At 39.6% G+C, this 21,382-nt stretch overlaps 1 protein-coding gene across 2 annotated transcripts in view; it reads left to right on the forward strand.

Annotated features, from left to right (window-relative positions):
* Positions 1-21,382, forward strand: part of BBS9 (Bardet-Biedl syndrome 9) — a 447,702-nt gene that overhangs the window by 362,063 nt on the left and 64,257 nt on the right. For both annotated transcript variants that reach the window (XR_009520638.1, XM_060020706.1), the window contains one exon: positions 17,527-17,749. Coding sequence is in view for 1 of the 2 variants with exons in the window: in XM_060020706.1 (XP_059876689.1) it covers positions 17,527-17,749 (223 nt within the window). In the remaining variant the exon portion in view is untranslated. The remainder of the gene's footprint in view (positions 1-17,526; positions 17,750-21,382) is intronic.

The raw sequence follows: 21,382 nt of genomic DNA on the forward strand, positions 1-21,382 counted from the left end.
ATTTTCAGAAGAGACTCTCAGTTCAAGGTCAGATGTCCCCACAGTATTGAGAGGTAAGAGAAAGTGCTCAGAAGATGTTTTATTTGCGGTTCAAACAGCACTGCATAATGGTTTATTGTATTGTTATTTAGATGGCATGTGTCACAAGACAGGCTAAATACCATAGTCAACTCTGGAATATTTTCTTCTTAATAACCTCGGTTTCACAAAGCAAAAATGTTTAGAATTCATTATTGCTAATGAAAGATAGTGTTCTTCACACTATATTATCAGTATTAAAAAAATACCATCCCATTTGGAACAGAATTCATCAGTGTTTTCTTTGATCTGTCTCTTTAGTAACACTTTTCCATTTTTGCCACTTCTCAGTACTTTTGGAGGGCAAATAAATGCTGGTGTTGCTGACTATTATATGTGATTTTTTAAGTTGCTGAAAGTTATATATACCAAATGTGTTTTTGTAGGGATACTCCCTATCACTTTAAGAAAAACGTTAAATGTTTTATTTGGCGTCTCCAAAAAGAGGTCATAAACATAGTTCTGTCGGTGGATTTGATAATATAGTATTATCCCTATTGTCTTCCTGTGATGCTGGAAAAGTTTTACCTAAAATAGTGTTCTATCAGAGTACCTGTTAGGGAAACTCTAAAATGAATTTTCTTACTTTTCTGAGGATATTTCAGAGTATTTGGATCCTCAATGCAGAATTTAAATACGCCTCTACTGACCCTCTATCCACTTGAAGCTCTATGGAAAATACAGTCTCCTTAGACTTACCTAAGTAAGTCTACTTAGGTCAATGTGTTACTGGTTTGAGCCTGAGAGAGTATTTAATTGTGATATTACACACATCTCCCCCTCATTATGCTGTACAGAAGCCAAAAGCTGCAAAACTACACATACCTCAGGATTGGCCTAAGAGGAAAAATCTTTTATCCAGTTCATTTGTTATCCATTTTTTCATTCAATGAATATTTATTGAGCACATGCTATGTTTCAGGCAGTGTTCTAGGCACTTAGCATACCTCAATAAACCAAATAGACTTGGTACCCATCCTTTGGGGATTTACTTCAACATTACAGGCAGACATATTCTAGTCATATTCTGTTGTAAACATATTGGCTATCTAATATGGTAGCCACTTGTCACATGTAGCTATTTAAATGGATATTTAAGTGAATTAAAATGAGGTAAAATTAAAATTTCAGTTTCTCGGCCACATTAGCTGTATTTCAGCTGCTCAATAGCCACATGTGGTGAGTGGCTACCACACTGGACAGTATAGATACAGAATATTTCCATCATTGCAGAAGTTTCTGTTGCATAGCACTATCAGTCATTAAGAGGGAAAGGGTTTTTTCAGTTGAGTTAATAACTTAAGCACATTTTAACAAATTAGTGAAAGCAGAGTAGGATACTGCAGCCCTTATTTCTGGTATTCTGGGATCAGCCTGGTCATTTTCACAATAACCATATATTTTCCCAGGAACAAGAAACTTCTCTAGGGAGATGTGTGCATCTGCATAAAGGAGAGGCAAGAATCTGGCACAAGGGCTGCTACTCCCCCTTCATATGGCCTTGGTAGACGTTATAATCATCATAGACTCTTTCCTGTTGAGCTGACACCATGGCCTCAGAATCCTTTTGAATACAGCACTCTAGGTAGTTACTGTCCCTTGGAGTTGGTATGTGGCTGAATCCTTTTTGCCCTTCCTAATCTCTATACAGATCTGCTTCTTATTTTCCTAGTAAACAGCTTAGATGACTAAGATTCTGTACGGTGAAGTCCTGCAGATGGCAGGAAAACAAGGAGAAGCAGTGTTGGTATTTCCAAATGGTTGTCTCAAACTTCTTCTGCTCTAAATGTTCACGTGTTCCACCTGATTCCAGAGGAATCTCTAAAGAGCAACAGTGCACTGGTTTGGGGGCCTGATTACGTACAATCCTAGAGTTGGAAGGAATATTGGCACGTTGCATAGCATCTTGCCTTTTTCTTTTCTTTCAAAGTGCATTTAATATCTTTAGTAACTGTTATCTGCTATTTGAAAAAAGAAAAGCTTTATTGTGTCCTTTAGAGGTTTAATAGTTACCTTCCCTAGTACTGAACTTTAAAATCCCCTGGGGAAGTTAAGATGGAAATTTACATCAGTGGGGGAAGGAGATTTGGACCTTCAGCCTTACTTTTTGATTGATTATTCCTTTTACAAACTGATATGGAAAGAGAAACTTACTTTTAACATTTTCAACATGGTTCATGTGAGAAAACAGATGTTTATAATAGGAAATCCTATTGTGTGGAGGGACTTATCAAGACTCACTTACAAGACTTAAAGACTTCTACGTCACAGGTCAGATTTGATGCAAGGGCCATTGTGCCGCCTGTCTGGATTGAGTGATGACTGAGATGGCTAATCATTACTATTATTAATGACCTCTTCTTAAAAGGCAAACAAAAGGAGGAAGTCTGGTGTCAGTATCAAGCCTGCCTTTATGACTGCTAAAGTATCATCACAATTATAACTGTCTATGGGAACATAGTGCAGAAAGTAAATATTTTGGTAATTCCCATGATCTTAGCCAGCAAGATAAACATGAAAGAATTAGTTTTATGTTCATAATGGCCACATACTCTGTGTTGTTGCTAGTTAGGTGCAACTGGTGTTATGTATACTTGACTAGAGTTGAATATAATGTATCTCAGAGCTTTTCTGATGACCTGCTTGCAGTTTTAAGAACTGAAATAGTTGAAATACATCAGAATAGGAGCCAAGTAGAATACATTTACAGGTGGTGACGTGTAATTTTTTAATCTTTCCTTATGTATATCAAATATGAAACAGCGCTTTAATGGACACATTTAATATTATTCATGCATTTAAGAATAAAGAGACTAAGTAAACGAACAAAGAATTGATTATTTGAAGCTACACTCTCACTGTATGTGAGATCCTTTGTGAAATAAGGTGTGATTTAATTATAAATAAGTAAAGTAAGTAAAACTCACGCTACCACAGTGAGGAAAATAATGATCATCGCCATGCTTATAATGCTTACCAATTTGATTCCTGGCTGGAAGTGTATTTACTTAGTTCAATTTCCTTAAAATACCTTTACTGTGCCTAACTTGAGTCTACTAATTACAAAGAGATGATTTTGCCATTTCTGGGACCTTGCATTCTTTTACAAATGTACACCTGGAAATTGGTGACTCTTTCCTCTAAAACCGGCGCTCCCTCTTTGCTGTAACCACAGGCAGAGCTGCACCTCCAGGTTTAGTCAGTCACCCTAGCCTGTGGTTGTTCATTTGGAAATGTTTCTGGGAACCCCCCTTGGCTTGCGTCCTTGTTATTCTACCTGGCTTTCTGTGGTGGCATTTGAAGTAGCCTTTCTACCCATGTTTTTGCCTTTCTACCCACGTTTTGCCCTGCACATCTCTGCAAGACTCAGCCCACTGCTCTCCTGTCACACATCTGCTTACATACTTTCCATGGCTCTCTTTGCCCCTGGTCGAGTTTGGATTCCAGTGCCAGGCATTCAGGACTTTCAGTCACTTGGCTCCACTGTATCTTCTTTCTGAAACTCCTTTTCTGCAACTTCCCAGCTTCCCCACTTTGTTCTGGGAAAGCTGACTTTGCATGGATACGCAGCTTCTTTCCATCAAGCAGGGCTAATAGAGCTTTTTTTCCTCACCTAAAATAGTGTCCTCTCTTTACCCTTCTATCTACCCTCTTTAAGAGGCAGATCAATTTTCATTTCCTCCCTATTTATTCTGGCTTTCATTCTCTTGTGAATTTCACTTGGGGGTATGACATAATTTAGCTCTCATTTTATACTCTAAAATTGAATATGTGCTTGTCTTGTATTCTAATTTAAGGACAGATTCTTTTATATCCCCACAGAATTAAAGCTTAAATTAAGCATATAGTCAGATATAAGATCTGTGGATTGCTTGATACCCCATTTACTTTCATAATGTTTCACACAATTACAGATTGTCCTCCAACAACTGTGTAGCTTTTTAAAAGTCATTTTTAAAAAAGGAAGCAATCTATTTCCATTTTGAATTAATCCTTTTTTTTGCAAACAACCTCAAATTTTTGGGGCATTCTATAAGAGAAAACTTGATCTTTCCTGTACAGATGGTAAAAGATATAGGTAAACTGATAGCCAGACCACCACACATAAATATTTATACATATTTTCATTCACATATCCTGTAATTCAAATCAGTTAACATAAAAATTTTCAATCTTACCAGTGATGAATATATGCAAGTGTAAACAGCTATTAGGTACACTTCACCTTTATTGATTTAGTCAAATTTGGTAATAAATACTACTAACAAGACATGTAGTGAAATAGACACACCCAGCTATTTCTGATATAGTCTTTCCAGAGAGTCCTCTAGGAAAATGTGGGTCATAAAACTAATCCAACACTTGGGCACCAGTAATCTAAGTTAATGCACTGAAAGTAGTAAACTAAAATCCATTTGGTACCATAATGTTTATATTTATGATTATGAAATACCGCAAGCAACCTAAATGCTAATAGTTGGAAAATACAAACTGTGGTATATCAGTTGAATAGAATATTATGTCAGACTGGGGTTCACATCCCTTTTAGAGCAAATACTTAACTAGTTGGGCATCCTTAGGCAAATTACAGAACTCTTTAAGCATTGGTTTCCTTATCTGTACATTGGTGAACGAGACCAGACCCCAAGGACTGGTTCTGCTTCGAAGAGAGTTGAGAGTGGCCATCCAGCTTTGATTTCACCTTACTTTCTCTTTATATTCCTACTGAACCAGTAAATAAATGGTACAGAGGAAGAACATGACATAAAGAAAGTGAGTGAACTTGGCTCCCCAATGCCTTTCTCATGAAGACATGCCCAGAGTTTGATGGAAAACACAGTTGGTGCCGAGTGAGGAATCTGCCAGTTCAGAGGTGCTCAGAACCAGAAACTCACTGCCCTTCGCACAGTTAGGTTGGGAGAAGGGCCATGTCAGCATCTGAGGAGCTGTTACACATGGAATTTCTCTTTACATTTCAGGTATATCCTTTCCTCTACTATGTGGTTTTTTTTTTTTTTTTTCCACGTAATCTGGCTTTCCTTAGGTTTGGCTATGGTCTACTATTCATGATTTACTGAAACACAATAAACATTGAATAAAAATATGTATAAAATAAGGTTTTTCTTCTTCAATAATACTTATCCAAATTCTATTTCCTACACAAAGTAAGAAAGTTACATTGCTCATTTGGTCTCAGTGAACTGGACCATGTACTGAGCCTCCTTTGGGTGTCTTCACCATCATTTTTAGATTCAGGGTTTTGATTGTAGTTATCTATGTCAACTGGAAGACCAGAATACCACTACTACCACTACCACTACCACTACCACTACCACTACCACTACCACTACTACTACTACTACTACTACTACTACTGCTATTATTAATAATACCACAGAAGTGCTAAACCGTATTTAAAAAAAATATTACTCATGTGAACTCATTTGGAAACTACTTGTCAAAGATGTGCAGATGTTAAGGACACCTTTTATAAACCTCTTAAGGTTCATAGGAGGACTAATTGAGGAAATGTACATAAAGTGCTAAACGTGGTGCTGGGCATATACAGTCTCCAAGAATTACTAGCTCTTGTTACTACTATTTCAACAATAGAACGCCATCCATTGTAAGTGACAGCATTATTTTATGGACCACTTAGAAAAAAAAACAAACACTGCCAATTAAACTATGACATAGTGTGTTTTATCACTTAAAATTTGAGCTAATTATTGAAAGATTTTAGACTTTAGATTTTAGATTTTAGACATACATTTTATCACATCTTACTCTTGAGCCTCAGTAAGAGGAAAGCAGCATAAATTGGTTAAGGTATTCCTGAAACTTCTTCATATTCAAAGTTTGATTCTCTTAAGTCACCTTGCAACTACAGGTGATCCCTATCCTTGTTTTTACACACAGCATTGTCCTGTGTGCCACGAAGAGCATTTTGATGTAACCTTAAGAGTGTACCATTGTTGCCTTCATGATTTTTTTCTGAGTCCCTAATATCCATTCTAAAAGTTTTCCATTTTGACTAAGCTCAAAGCTTCGTTTTTTTCCTTCAGTTGAATCATATATTGGTGCAAGTTAAGAAGCTTCTATCCATAGTTAGCAAGAAATTTTAGGCAAATTGATGTTTACTGCTTTAACAATAGTTCTGTGTGATACATTAATTAATCAAACCACATCTATCCCAGAGATTTGGCAATTTCTCTTACTTCAGTTGCATTGTTTGACAGAGGATAGTAATCTGTGTGCATGTATCTCAATAACAAAACATAATACATTTCTCCTATCTGTATCTTCTTGTTTTACATCCTGGAAGGCACTTAGCTTTTGCTTTGAAAGAACATATGGAATTGTTGTCATTCTTCTGTCATGAATATTTGCTTCACTAATGTCAAATTTATACTTCCAACTGTTCTATTCCCATGCCTTTCCGTGCACACAACTTTTTTGTTCAATGATGAGTCATAGTATAATTTTGATATTTTAAATGATAATCAGTTTGACAGGAAAGTATGGCCATTGCACATCCATCAATTGAAGTGACAAAATATGAACAGCTAAGACAAAGACTGCGCATACACAGGCACTGACAGCAATAGCATGACTGGTGCCTGGAAGCCAGAGGTTGTCAGATGCCGCCGAAATTGACACAGTCCATTTCAGAGATGTTAAAATGTGAAAAAATTGCTCTGGAATTGATGGAACATAATTGTAGGCACAGAGTAAAAGATTTTAATTACAGTCATTTTTTATTAACAGGAAATTTGTGAGTGGTTTGAATTGGGGACAGGAAGTTATAGGAAAGGGCAATGCCTTGGTGTTCCATCTTGGAGCAGGCATCCTTAACCAGAAGCAGATTTCATATAAATAGGAAAGATCTTACCAGTTGTTGCGCTTTGAAGAGAAAGCTGCAAATAAACTGTGAGAAGTAGTGAAGGTTGCTATCATTCTTAATTTGGCAGATTGCATAACATGATTATGAAATCTAAGCTTTGATTTCACTGATATGTCATTTATGAGGACTGCAGGAACACAGGTCTTCTCTCCCACCACAGTGAATGAGACTATGTGGATGAAATCACTGATATTGTGAGCAGGAATATACTTCACTTTCTGCATTTAAAGTGGTGAAACTTTCCAGTTTCCTACGAAATCTAATTTCTGTGGTTTAATGGCAGTGATCAGTTGCAGTGGTTAGTTGTTTTCTAACCCATTGGCTGTAAATTCAAAGTCATAAACATCTCTATATAATTTTTAGCAATCTCAGAACCACATCCAATAAACTTCACTAATTAGAAGACATCCCTGTTTTGTAGAGAAATAAGGATAGAAATTAAATACACACACACACATACACATTCATACACACACAGAAGATATAGGCCTGCCTCCCCCACTTCAAAGAAATGTAAGAAAACTAACTTATTGAGCATTATTAAGTACTACGCATTGGCCAAGGACTCTGCATACATTACCCCATTTAATCCTCACTCTGTGCTGGCTGCTGTTTGTGCTTCACCCGTGTCTCTCCACCTCCTGCCATTCCTGAAAGCTTCTACATGCTGGACACCTGCAGTTTTGCTGCTTGAGGATTCTCCCTGTTTGGCAGAGGCTGTGCAGCCACATGTTTGATCAGTGACTGACAGGGGTTGGTGGATTAATACGCCAGCTCCCTCATCCCTCCAGTTGGCAAAGTCCAAGGTGCATTACACACCCAGAGTAGTCCAGCAGGCTTGCACCAGTTACCTACAGCAGTAACTGCTCACAGCCCAGCAGTTTATTGTCTTCTCCCCCTTCCCCCTCTCACTCACTCACTTCCCACCAGCACCTCTTGGATCAGCTGTCAGATAAACTACTTGCATCCACATCCTTGCTTCACAACTATTACTTCCAATTTATAAATGAGGAAATATGCCCAAGGTCATATAGCTAAAAAATAGCAGAGGCGAGATTTGAACCCAAGCTAAGGAGCTTCACAAAAATGAGAAACCTGACTCAGTGGGGGAACTTCTGACAAGGTGATCATACTGAAGTTTTATTCTTCTCCAATATGACTACTTTAACAAGGATAAGTAAAATTTATATTTTGTATTATGTGTACCCGTGCTGGATTCTATATTAGAAAATGCTAACAAATTTAATCTACTTATTTGCTTCACATAACACTAAAAAGAACTCAAACTATATAATTAATTTTTTCACAAAGTTGACGGGAAGGTACCTTATTATGTAGACAATTACTATTTAACTTTGAGATTTGTGCTGCTGTGTTGCTGTTATCTTAACTTGATTGCTGTGAAAAATGACATGAACATTGAATGGTGTACAGTCAGTCACTTCAGATCCCATTTTCTATATTTTTTTCTTCGGACTTGAATTCTATTTGAAAGAAAATAGAAATAGAAATCTAGTATTTGGACCTTCCTTTGCTGTTTCAGATCCACCAGTGGCTTTGACCAAGAAAGAAGTAGGTAGGCAAATCTTAAAATAGTGAAGCTTCTGGGTGGTCCTGAAAAGTACAAACTAATTAAAAGGAAGAGAGAAACACAGAAAGAAAGGGATCCTAAAGAAAAGTGCTTTACACTTAAATCAGTGGTTTCGTGTGTTCTGGGACATTTTTTCTTGAATTTGGTTATTTCCTATTCTTTGAGATTTTTAAGAACACGGCGTTGTTAGGGAGGAGTTGATGCCTTCAGTTTATTTACATGGCTCTTCTCTTGTCCTAGCTTCAGTAAGATTTTCCCCAGGCTCTGTCAGATATATGGGTATTTGGGGAGTCTGTGACCCCATGAATCTTTTTAAAAAATAATTAATTAATTAATTTATTTATTTATTTTTGCTGTGTTGGGTCTTCATTTCTGTGCGAGGGCTTTCTCTAGTTGTGGCAAGCGGGGCCACTCTTCATCGCGGTGCGCGGGCCTCTCACTGTCGTGGCCTCTCTTGTTGCAGAGCACAAGCTCCAGACGCACAGGCTCAGTAGTTGTGACTCACAGGCCTAGTTGCTCTGCGGCATGTGGCATCTTCCCAGACTAGGGCTTGAATCTGTGTCCCCTGCATTGGCAGGTAGATTCTCAACCACTGCGCCACCAGGGAAGCCCCCCTAAATCTTTTGATTCCATAATAAGAATGGGCTCTCCAAGTACTCTCAGTAATGAGTCCTTGAAATGAGCATCTATAACTCAGACTCATCAGAGTCAAGTCTGACCATTGTTATGTTTTCAGGGGATGTGGTGTCCCAAGGCCATTCCGAGATGTTAGTTACAGTAGTCTATGCAGGTGCTAAAAGCTTTGACCCATCCAAACTGGCACAAATCATAGTGCTTTTTGATTATGCAGTAAAATCTTATTTAATTGTATACAGTATAGACTATTCACTTGGATAAAGAAGCTGATTTGAATTTTGGTTCCATGAATATGTTAATTGTGACCATAAATTTTCTGGGGGAAGACCTCATATGATATTTTCTGCCTAAGATGATCTGATGAAAATAGATTGAAAGGCACACATGATGACATGGGAAAAAAGTGGTCTGTAGTATAGTGACCAAGAGCATGGAATTTAGAGCCATACAGTCCTGGATCCCATTACAGCTCTTACTTTTAATAATTGTGTCATTTGTGGTGAAATGCTTTGCATCCAGAACCTTAGTTGGAAGTTACAATACCAATTTAACAAGATAATTATTTACAAATAATATTTGTAAATTTCTTAGCATACTTTCTAGTACATAAGAGGTCCTAAATAGTTTTTTCTCTTGTTGTTATTTCTAGTGTCATTATTATTCACAAGAACCAGCCCCCGAAAGATCAACTTTTAGAGACAACTCCCAGAAGTAAGAATAATAGCATGGAATTCAGTAACTACAATTGCTAAATATGTCTCATTAAATCTAAAAGCACCTGGCAAAGGAAATTATTTTTCTGATTTTTAACTGATGAGGAAACCGAGACCCAGAGACCTAAAATAATTTTCCCAGAGACATACAGCTTATAAGGAAAGGTGCCACATTATTTAGGCTAGGTCTTCCAACTTCTAACCCAGTTCTCTTCTCATGAGCCATGCTGCCTCTTACATGGAAATACATAAGCAAGCATAAGTCATAGCCTGAGGTGGTGAATAAGTGAAGGACTAAAGCTGCATGTTAGTCCAGGTAACTAATGACCTCAGGGGAAAAAGCAGCCACGAATTCAGGACTCATTTTCCTGGGCTTCCCTTGTCCCCTGGATCTTGACCTGGTAAGTACTATCTTGTTAGCTTTCCTATACCTTCAAAGAAGTGATTTTTGTATATGTTTTCTCTAGTTATTCTCAGTGGGATAATTGGTCCAAATGATCTAATCTACCATCACCAGAAGCAGGTTTCCCTTGGAATATTCATTATCAATTTTATTTTCCAGTTTTAATATTTTTGTAAGTTGTTTCTGAATAGTGCATGTGACTGGAAGCTTTTGCCTGAAGCAGACTTTAATGCTTAGTCAAAATGATTGGCTAGGGACTTGCCTGGTGGCGCAGTGGTTAAGAATCCACCTGCCAGTGCAGGGGACACACGTTTGAGCCCTGATCTGGGAAGATCCCACATGCCATGGAGCAACTAAGCCCATGCGCCACAACTACTGAGCCTGCACTCTAGAGCCCACGAGCCACAACTACTGAAGCCCGTGCGCCTAGAGCCCCTGCTCCGCAACAAAGAGAAGCCACTGCAATGAGAAGCCTGTGCACTGCAATGAAGAGTAGCCCCCGCTCGCCGAAATTAGAGAAAGCCCGCGTGCAGCAACGAAGACCCAACGCAGCCAAAAATAAATAAATTTATTTTTAAGAAAATGATTGGCTATGTGGGACATCATTAACGTTTTGTTTTGTTTTAAAATTGAATACGGCTCTCCAGGATCAAGTTTCATGATAATTCAGGTAATCTACTTGTGTTCCTTCCTCTGTCTAAATCTTTGGGGTCAGAATGGGAGTACAGGTCAAATGCAAATTTCTTAGCAAAACGTAACTTTAAAAAAAGTATCAGAGTAGGTTGATTGGAAGCAACCTTGTGTTTTCTGCTTGTACTGCTGCTAAACTCCATGAAGATTGCTTAGCTTCTGTTTCTCAAAAAGGTTTTAGATTTTCATCCAATAGGAAGCAACGTGCTTCATTTTCCACAATGCTGTGTTGATAAGGCTGGCACCCTGTTCTACTTCTGGTTAAAATCTGAATGAGATTTTTACAGCTTTTGAATCATGACAATACTGAAGTCCAGTAAATCACTTCAGTTTAAGATTAAAAGATGATGATATTGGGGAGTGCTTCATTTTATTAGTGATGGGTTGAAAAAGTTTAAGCTGATTTTTTTTTTTTTTGCGGTACACGGGCCTCTCACTGCTGCAGCCTCTCCCATTGCGGAGCACAGGCTCCGGACGCGCAGGCCCAGCGGCCATGGCCCACGGGCCCAGCCGCTCCGCGGCATGCGGGATCCTCCCAGACCGGGGCACGAACCCGCGTCCCCTGCATCGGCAGGTGGACTCTCAACCACTGCGCCACCAGGGAAGCCCCTACACTGATTTTTTTCAATGTTTTATTTTATAAAAGCCACTGAACATAATTTTAAACTCATTAAGGTGCCACGTAGGCCATACAGCTTGGTTTCATTTTTAAATTTTATTTTATTTTGTTTCAGGTTCAAAGAGTTATTTTACTCTTCAAAGGTAAATAGCTCAACATTTCAAGCCCTCCTTTGCATGAAGGAAGATTCACTGAATAAAATCTATTCTTTAGAAATAATCTGAACCTAGATAAATCCTGAAAAATTCTTATATCTTCCAAAATATATAATTTACAACTAAAGAACTAAGTTTATTTGTACCTAAGTTTACAATGACCCTTCATTTGATTATTTTTCCTTATCTTGGATAATTATAATATGATACAATACAAAGTAACAGTAATCATAAGATCAGTCATTAATACCAAAGACTTTTAATTGTGAATCCTTTACATCTATTCAAGAGGAAATTTATTTCTCTTTAATACAACTTTTTTTCAAGTAAATGAATACGATGTACAGGTCATTTTACCTTCAAATGTATAATGTAAGATGGGCCATTTCTGAGAGTCTTCTCTCCTCAACTGAAACCTGGGATGTGGGTACACAATCTCCATTTGTTCCTTTACACAGATTTCTTTTTTTTTAACCTTTCCTCTCTCCCTTAGAGTTAACTGTGTGCACATTTGGTAAATGCTACCATGGCATTGTGTGGTTTTTCCCTATACTACTATAGTTGCGGATGTGGTAGTGTTTCTATTATAAACATAAGTTTGCAGAAGTTTATAATTTGTTTGAATAAAAGTTTAAAGATATTACTCTTGGGCTTCCCTGGTGGCGCAGTGGTTGAGAGTCTGCCTGCCGATGCAGGGGACACGGGTTCGTGCCCCCGTCCGGGAAGATCCCACATGCCGCGGAGCTGCTGGGCCCGTGAGCCATGGCCACTGAGCCTGCACATCCGGAGCCTGAGCTCTGCAATGGGAGAGGCCACAGAAGTGAGAGGCCTGCGTACCACAAAAAAAAAAAAAAAAAAAAAAGATATTACTCTTCACATTGGATTCCAATTGTGTATTTGTATTTTCTGATTTAAAAAAAGTAGGATTGATTTACATGCTTATGCCATAGTATCTTCTGCTTAAGATTTGAGTGCCTTACCATTCATGTAAAATTGGCATGGCAAATAGTGTTATTCCTGTTTTATGGAGACCTTAGATATACCCTACAGAGATTAAGTGATTTATCTAAGGTCATACAGGGAAGAGGCTGTTGAGGTGAATGAGGTTAAGTCAAAATCCAGAAGCCTTGGGGCAGTTATCTTCAACTCGGCTGTTTTAATTTGCAGGTGGCATGAGAATACTGTTTTAGTTTATTTTTTTCTTTGGTTATTTTGATTGATACCCTAGGAAATTAACTTGACAAACTTGGTCAAACTTTCTGCATCTTACCGTTTCTGAAAAGCCACTTGCTTATACTGGTTTTTAGGCACAATGACCAGTGGAGACTAGCAGGGCAAGTAGAGCAGGGAAGTCAGAAACTCAGCCATGGCTGTACGGTCTCTGGATAGCAAAAAGCTTAGCTCAGTTGACTTCAGGCAGTAGGAGGAACAGGCTAGCAGAGGCTAAGGCCTTGAATTTAAAAAGCTTCCTCATAGAAATAGGGCATCACACTGGTACAGAGAGGCATCTGGGACCAGCATGGCATATAGGAGCCTCCGCACAGGCAGGTGAAACATGAAAAGCCATGTTGGGGAACGCACGCAGCAGGCAACTTGGCACTGAAGTCAGGCAGCAGGGCTACAGCCTTAGGTCTAGTTTCTTGAAAGGGATTTGGCAGGAGCAAGGCAGCCCAGTCCTTTAAGGAGTGACCCTAAGCAGGCTCCCAACGTAGGGGCTCAGGTAGAAGGACTAAGACAAAAGTTAAGTTACCACATGGGGTAGAGCCTAGACCTTGTGAACAAAGCAAAACTCCAATTGTCAATACTAGACTAGATATAGTAAGCACAAAAAAGCCCAGTAAATAAATTAATTTCTAGTACTGACAAGGCCCATGAAGAAGATAAAACAGAGTAACATGTACATTTAAATTTATTTATGGATTTAGTCACACATTTATAGCTGTAACTTCACACCTACTGTGGTTTTCTAAAAGCCATACATGGGTTAACTGGGACTTCAAGAGTTAGGCTATGGATTTGAGAACTAAAATCATATCAACTATCACCAAAGAGCACTTGCTTAGTAGTTTCTTCCCTTTCAGATGTTTTTTAGCACCATTTTACCAAAATTAAGATTTTCTTTCACTCTTGCAATTAGGAGAGGCAATCGATGTTCAAGTGATAAACATCAATTGATGTTCAATTATTAGTACAATTGGTGTTCAACTTTAAAGGATAAGGGTCAGGTATGTGCATATGGGGTGTGTGTGTGTGTGTGTGTGTGTTTAGACGTTAAAACTGAATATTGGACTTATCAATTTAAGGGCTGTAAATAAAGGTAATGGATTCAAACACCAAAAAGGTGGTTAAAATAGCTTATCTTTAATGTACTTCTCATACTTGAGATTCTAGATTTCCACATAGTTTTGTTTCACATTTTATCAGGTAAGTATGCTACATGGTTGATCAGTGGATTATCACATTGCTTTTTTTTTTTTTTTTTTTTTTTTTTTTAGCGGCACGCGGGCCTCTCACTGCTGCGGCCTCTCCCGCCGCGGAGCACAGGCTCCAGACGCGCAGGCTCAGCGGCCATGGCTCACGGGCCCAGCCGCTCCGCGGCACATGGGATCCTCCCGGACCGGGGCACGAACCCATGTCCTCTGCATCGGCAGGCGGACTCCCAACCACTGTGCCACCAGGGAAGCCCTCACATTGCATTTTTAAGGCTCTTCTTTTGTCTCATAAACATTCCTTTTTATTATCATATTTGAGTTTATGTAGCAATTCAGGCCCTCCAGATAATAACCCTGTATTTCAGTAACAATATTTTTGAAGTATTGGCATCATGCCTCATTATATTAAAGAAATATCCATGCCAAATACCTAAACATGACATGGTTTTTGACTTGATCTGCAAGTTGGCAGTAGAAAAGGAAATTCTGTAGTACCTCTATATTAAGTAAATGCCATATCTACTTAAATTATCTAATATGTTACTGTAACCTACTTATGAAAACAGTAGTTTGCTTAGATGAATAGTCTATAAAATAGTAGGAACTGTTTTAATGCTGAAATGACCACAGAGCACACAAATGCCAAATTATATACAAAGGATTTTTCCTTCTTATACTCCAGAGGTCGTCATCAGTGGTTTCAAAAACAACTTGAAAATATGTCCTCTCCAATGACATTTGGGTTACTATTTTGTCTTAATTTACCTCTTCCCATTATTATTGAAATACAATTCAATTTTAAATATTTGTCTAGTTTAGGTTTTGATATTTGTATAGAGATGTCTTTGTAGTAACCAGCGGTTTATTATTCTTTAGTGGTTTGGGATAGGAAGCTGTTTTTATAGCCTTTGACATCTCATTTAAAAATAATTAATTTGTTTCCTAATTTGCCATCTATAATGGGTCAATAGAGTAAAAAATCCTGATGTTGGCAATCAGCGGGAAGTTCTCTAGTGGATATATACAGAGCCTGCACTTTGGTCCAAAGAACCAGCTGCTTAAGCCTACAAGGAAGATGTGTGGTGAGTGTGGAAAAGGCCTGAGGCTTAATCATCTGTTTGCTCGTTGTGACTCAGGAGTGTGGTACAGCTGCCAAGAGAGCAGAGGCAACCAGAGGCCAGGCTGGCAGTGAGAACTCCCAGTAAACAGGGGGAGGCTCTTTCCACCCTGCACTCCCATCCCCAGCCTGGTGTCTTGGGGTCAGTTTGGGGTTCTCTAGTTAGCTGTATAAATGTTTAAGTATTTAAAATTGGAGCTCATTCAAAGACAAGTGGTCAGGATGGAGAGAAAACTTGAAACCATGTTTATATAAGGAAGAGCTGGAGGAACTGAGGATGTTTATTCTGGAGGAGAGGGTACAGAATTGCTGTCTTCACAGATATAAAGGGCTGTCATGTAGAAGAGAGGTTAGATTTATTCTGCATGGCTCTGGAGGATAGAATAAGGGCCAACGGGGCAGATTTTGGCTCAGTTTAGGAATAGCTTTCTGCTGGTTACACATGTCCCTGAAAGGAATGAACTGCCCCCAAACGTAGTAATTTTGGATCTTGGGGACAAGCATACCTAGGCAGATGGTTGCTACTGTATTCCAGGGAACGTCCCATGAGACTGGACTAAAGATCTCCAAAGTCCTCCCAATCTAAGATCCTAGTTCACCATCTCTCCGTCCAGCAAACACATTTCTTGACCAAGCACAGTGCTAGGGGTGCGGAGACCTCCAGGCACTGGAGAAACCAGGCATGCAGATGGTGGCCACTGCACAGGGTGAGGAGTACAGTGATGGACCTGGTTGTGTGAGGTCTCAGAGTCCTGGAGAGGGCCCACGAATGCGATGCTTGGATGGTAGTGCCTGAGCTGAGTCGTAAGTAGTAGTTGGCCAGGTAACAAGTGGAGATAGGGCATCGCAGCAGGAGGGCCGAGCATGTGTAGAGGCCAGGATGAGAGTGTGGGTGCAGATGGACAGGGAGAGAATAAAACGGAGCAGGAGCTGGAGCAGAAAGTACTTTATATGCTAAACTGAGCATTTGGCTTTAGGAGTTGAAGTTTAGGAATAATGTAATCTGATTTGCATGTTTGAAAGGTGGCTCAACTGATAAGGTTGAGGATAGAGTGGTACCAACAGTGAAGTCACCCAGGGGCTCCTCTCTGAGTCTCAGGTTACTCACCCCTTATGTGAGGGGCTTGGACTATTCTGTAGTATTCTATGAGGATAGTCATTCAGTATCATCCTTTATAATTTCACTTTGATTGTCAAGCCTGTGGTGTTCTAAGTCTCACCAGCCTCTGGGTACAAATGCAATCACATTGGCGATAATACCCAGATTTCATTCACACTTCTCTATTTTGCTGCTTAAGACCTCCAGACCCCCCGAAACTCATATCCAGTTATCTCTGGGGCCCCCTGGGGATGTCCGATTGGAGAGCATAAGCAGACCCCTCCCGCTTCTCATTCTGTTGTTATCTGAACCCACCTGAGGGTGGTGCTTCCTCATGCCAATCCTCTGTGATGACACCGCGGTCCCTGCCCACCATAGATATCCCTAGAATTACAGCTTGCAGGGTGCTAAGGTGACACTGCACTCCTCATGGTCTTCACTGCAGCCCAGCCACACTGTTCCCAGCAAATGGGGGTAAACGGCTCACTTCCTCACTTCGTGTCACTTTTGGTCACCTGGGCACGGGAGTGGGACTGGGTAGGCTTGTGTCTCCCAAAATCCCTCTTGACAAAGCTCCTCTGGTTTTGGCCTACAAACCCAAGGCTGTGGAACCAATAGCTGAGAGAGACATCAGGGTTTTCTCTCCCTTCCAGTTTCCCCCAGTCTCTCCTTGTCCTGGCTCGTTCTCCTTCAGCAGCAAAATGAACTATAATCCCAGGGCTTCACTCTCTGGATCATCAAACATACATACACCCGAGATGATGATGATTATCATGCCTGGCACAGGGCTAAAAGCTTCTCGTATACCATCTCATTTAATCACCCCAACCCTTGGAGATACATATTATTGGTATCCTCATTTGTAGGTGAGGATGAGGCTAAGAGGAATTAAGTAATATACTCAAACAATTGACAGAGCTAGAATTTAAAACCAGACTGGTCTGGAATATTCCAGGCACCAAGCTCTTAACAAGTCCCCAACAGTGGGACATAAAAACACTCATAATCTTATAACTTGATTAACAGTAAAGTGCTTACTTTGCTCATTTGTCATCTATGCATAAATTCCAAATTGGCTTTTGCATCCAGGGCTGGGAAGAAACAGTGGATGCTGCTATTTCCCACCTTTTGAAGACCTGCCTATCGAAGAGTTCCAAGGAGCAGGCTTTGAACCTCAGCAGCCAGTTGAGCATACCCAAAGACACAAGCCGATTGAAGAAACATATCACCTTGCTGTGCGATCGATTAGCCAAAGGTGGACGTCTCTGCCTAAGTACTGACGCAGCGGCTCCCCAGACCATGGTCATGCCAGGTAAGAGCTCCATTCATGCTCCCAAAACACAACTGTACTTTGGCCAAATTAAAGGAATGTGCCTGTGGTTGTACTTGGGGTTTACATTTCATATTAAAGTGATGATAGCCAAGAAAATTACTTTCATGTTTCCCCTCAGATATCCCAGGGTAACCACTTGGATAAATATTCTTGGGGTATTTGCTTGCTAGACATTTCTAGAATGGTACGTCTTTTTTCTTCCCTCTGCTTTTAAATATATGATCCATTTTGTTTTGCTTCTAACCAATAAAAAGTGGATTAGAGAATAAAACTATTTTTAAGGAAAATTTTACTAAATGTGATCTCACGATACCATATTTCATAAATGTAAATAGGATAATACAAGCAGCTAATATAGTCCAGATGAGTCCCATCCCTTCTGCTGTTTCCTGGTTGTGGTCACCAGAATAAGGGGGAAGAGACAAAGAAAAAGACTGGAGATCAGGAGACATGAGCAGGCTTCAAGGCTGAGGCCTCTATGTGTCAGGGGGAGAGAGATCCAGGTTGCCCAGGCCTGGGCAGTCAGTGATGACCATGGGCATCCAAGTCAGCCCTTCCCACAGTCAGGGGCTGAGCCGTCAATAGCGCTGCATTCGGTCCTTTAGAGGCCGCAACTCCCAAGTTCCGCTTAGCTCTACTTAGTGTGTCTCTTTATGGCAGCAGCAAGGAGCATAAGTAAGTGAATTTATTAAACGCAGCAGCGGTAGCATCTATTTCCTCCTAAAGCAAGGACCATAGTATGGGAAGTGGTGTGGAGTTTTTCATCTTCCTCCTTACATGCGTTTTGTACACTTACTGCCCGCCCCCCCATGCTGATGTTACTGCTCATATAACCTGGATATGTTTCTTAACTTTCCAGAGTCTAGTTTCTCCTTTCAAAGTGGGTATAATAATGCCTTCCTTGTTGCTAGGGCATTATATGTTTGTAAAGCACCTAGCACAATTCTTGGAACAGAGATATACTCAAAAAATTCAAACTATAATTATTACCATTGTACAGATGTATGCATAATTCACCTTATAAATTTGGGGTGGAGAGAACGGCTGGCTTGGGACCATGGGATTCTGTACTCTATGGTTTGAAAATTTTTTTGCCTTAATCATACACAGGCAGAACCTAACTTTCATTCCAAAGTAATATTTCTAATGTGGCATCTCAGAATAGAATTGCCTTCCTACTTAGAAACAGTTCTAATAGTTTGTCTTAATTTAGGTCTTCTTCATCTTGCCCTTGTTAACATCCTCCTAACTGGTCCTTGGGCCTCGATTCATCCATCTCTGTCCACTGTTAGGATGATTTTCCTAAGAAATAAATATGTAGGCTTAATGAGATACTAAATGAAAAATATTCACTATAATCAGCAATCAGTATATGGCTCTCCCTCCTTTCTTGCCAATTGGAGAAACAAAGGAGGCTTGAGGGAGAAGGCCAAATACATAAAAGGGAAAGCTTAAAAAGAGATGGACTGACCCCCTGATTGGCTGGTGTGTTTGTCAGTGCAGGCCTTGGTAGCCCTGCCTTGTCCTCCCCACGTCCTTGTTGGAGCCTCTTTGGAAACAGCCACTGGGAGTCCGGTGGCATTGCTGTGAGCAAACACCTGGACACCTGGAGAGAAACGATGCTTCTTTAGTCACATTTATTGATTATAGAACTTTAGACATTTGTTTAAATAACTAGATTTGGAAGCAACTTCAGGGCTGTGTCCTTTGAAACCCTTGATGTAAAATTTCTGAATGTTTGGAAGGAAGAGGCAGAGGAAAGGAGGAAGAGAAGGAAGGGAGGGAGAAATGAAGGAAGATGGAAAATGTGTTTGTTCACAAACCAGGAATCTGGAAGCCAGGTGTGTGCCTGTCACACTAGTCTAGCCGAGTTCATCCCGTTGGAGAGATTGAGGCTGTGCGTATTTGTCGCGGTCATAATTGCTTGCTTTTACTTAATGATGACCCACTTTTTGACTTTAGTTGAGTGACTCTCCCTCCCACCTGCCATATCCAATCATGATAGCAAGTTCTTAAAATTTGTTAAATCAGTGCTCTTCGTCATTACCATGCTCCATTATTGCCTATAATACCTTTCCTCCATAGAGCTCAGATTTTTCACATACTTATTTCTGTACTTAACACGTTTCTGAGGTAGAAGAAACATGTAGAATTATTGCTGTTTTACAAATAGAAATTGAGTTAAGGAAAGCTAAATATCTTTCCCAGAGTTACATGGTTACCAGAAGGGTTAGGTCTAGAATCCAAATCTTGTAGTGCACTGTGCTTCCCTCTAGACCACACAGACCACACGGTACAAATATATTTCTAGCCAGAGCCTCCTCCTGTGTGAGCTATTCTTGATCTGGCCTTGTTTTCACTTAAATTGGCCTAGAATTGTGGGAGGAAAAGGGCAGAAATTTCACACAGTCTCTTTTCTTTGCTATGAGGAATATAATAAGGATTTACCCTGTATTTGCTTTGTGCTTAATTTTTATTATCTCAGTAGGTGACATGGTACCATTATTACAGAGATTATTTCTGAGTTATTTCTGCTTCAAACCAGTAGTTGTGAAATTTCTGATGTTTAGCTGTAGTAGTTGTTTCAGAATATGTGAAGGTAAAGTGGCATATTAGAAAGGAGTAGATTACTGAACACATAAGCATACAAACATTTTTCACAGACATGATCTTTTTTTAATAGCTGGGCAGGAACTCAGAAATCATCTGGTTTACTTCCCCCTCTTAACAGCTGAGGTAAGGCGCTAGGAAGATGAAGTGACTTAGTGGTTGGTATTAAAAGGCAGGGATGTGTGTAATTTTACCATGTTCCCTATTAAATTACAGATGAATCTCAGAATAAAAAACTCTTGGTCTTCTCTAGCCTCATGACTTTATGAACCCAGCACCTTGGATGTGCCCTTTCTTTGCTCCAGTAAAGGCCATGATGACAACATCCTCCCTGGCGTCCAGAATTTGAAAATCTTTCCCACTGGGAATTACCTTATGGACTTCTTTGCCTCACATTTCTCCTGCTTGCCTTTATCAACCTTCAGCTTCTCTATCAGGATTTAGCCTAATCTTTATTGGGTATTCTTTTTATTACAGAACCATCAAACTTGTATTTTTCTTATCTGTACCTCTGTATTCACATCTTTCAGCTGGGGAATATTGCATTTTCATTAAATGTCTTTTTTCTAATCTCAGTGGTATGTATTCTACCCTTAGAACAAGAGTTACAGAGGGCCACCAGGGTAGTGTTTTAAAAAAAATCTGAATGTGAATGCCTTTAGTTGCCTAGCTGGCTTTCTCATACCTGTTTGTTACTTGCTGCAACCCTGCAGGTGCTTGAGGCTGAGGTTTACCTTAGATTGCTAGTGATTATAAAGTATGGAAGGTTCGAGACTAATTGGTATCAGAAGAAGACTACCTGAAACTGGAACCAACATTTCATTGTTTTCATTAGGAAAACAAAAGATTTGTTTGAAAAAGAGTAAAGTTAAAATCAACAGTAAGTTTATCATATATTTGCCAGAATTTATGTTATGCCTGCAATTTTGTGCCAATTCTTAGAGACAGCAATGAAGAAATTGCGTGAGGTTTTTGTTTTTGCTTTGTTTCTGGTATGATGAT

This window comes from Delphinus delphis, chromosome 9, assembly GCF_949987515.2.
Source record: "Delphinus delphis chromosome 9, mDelDel1.2, whole genome shotgun sequence".
Lineage (NCBI taxonomy): Eukaryota > Metazoa > Chordata > Mammalia > Artiodactyla > Delphinidae > Delphinus > Delphinus delphis.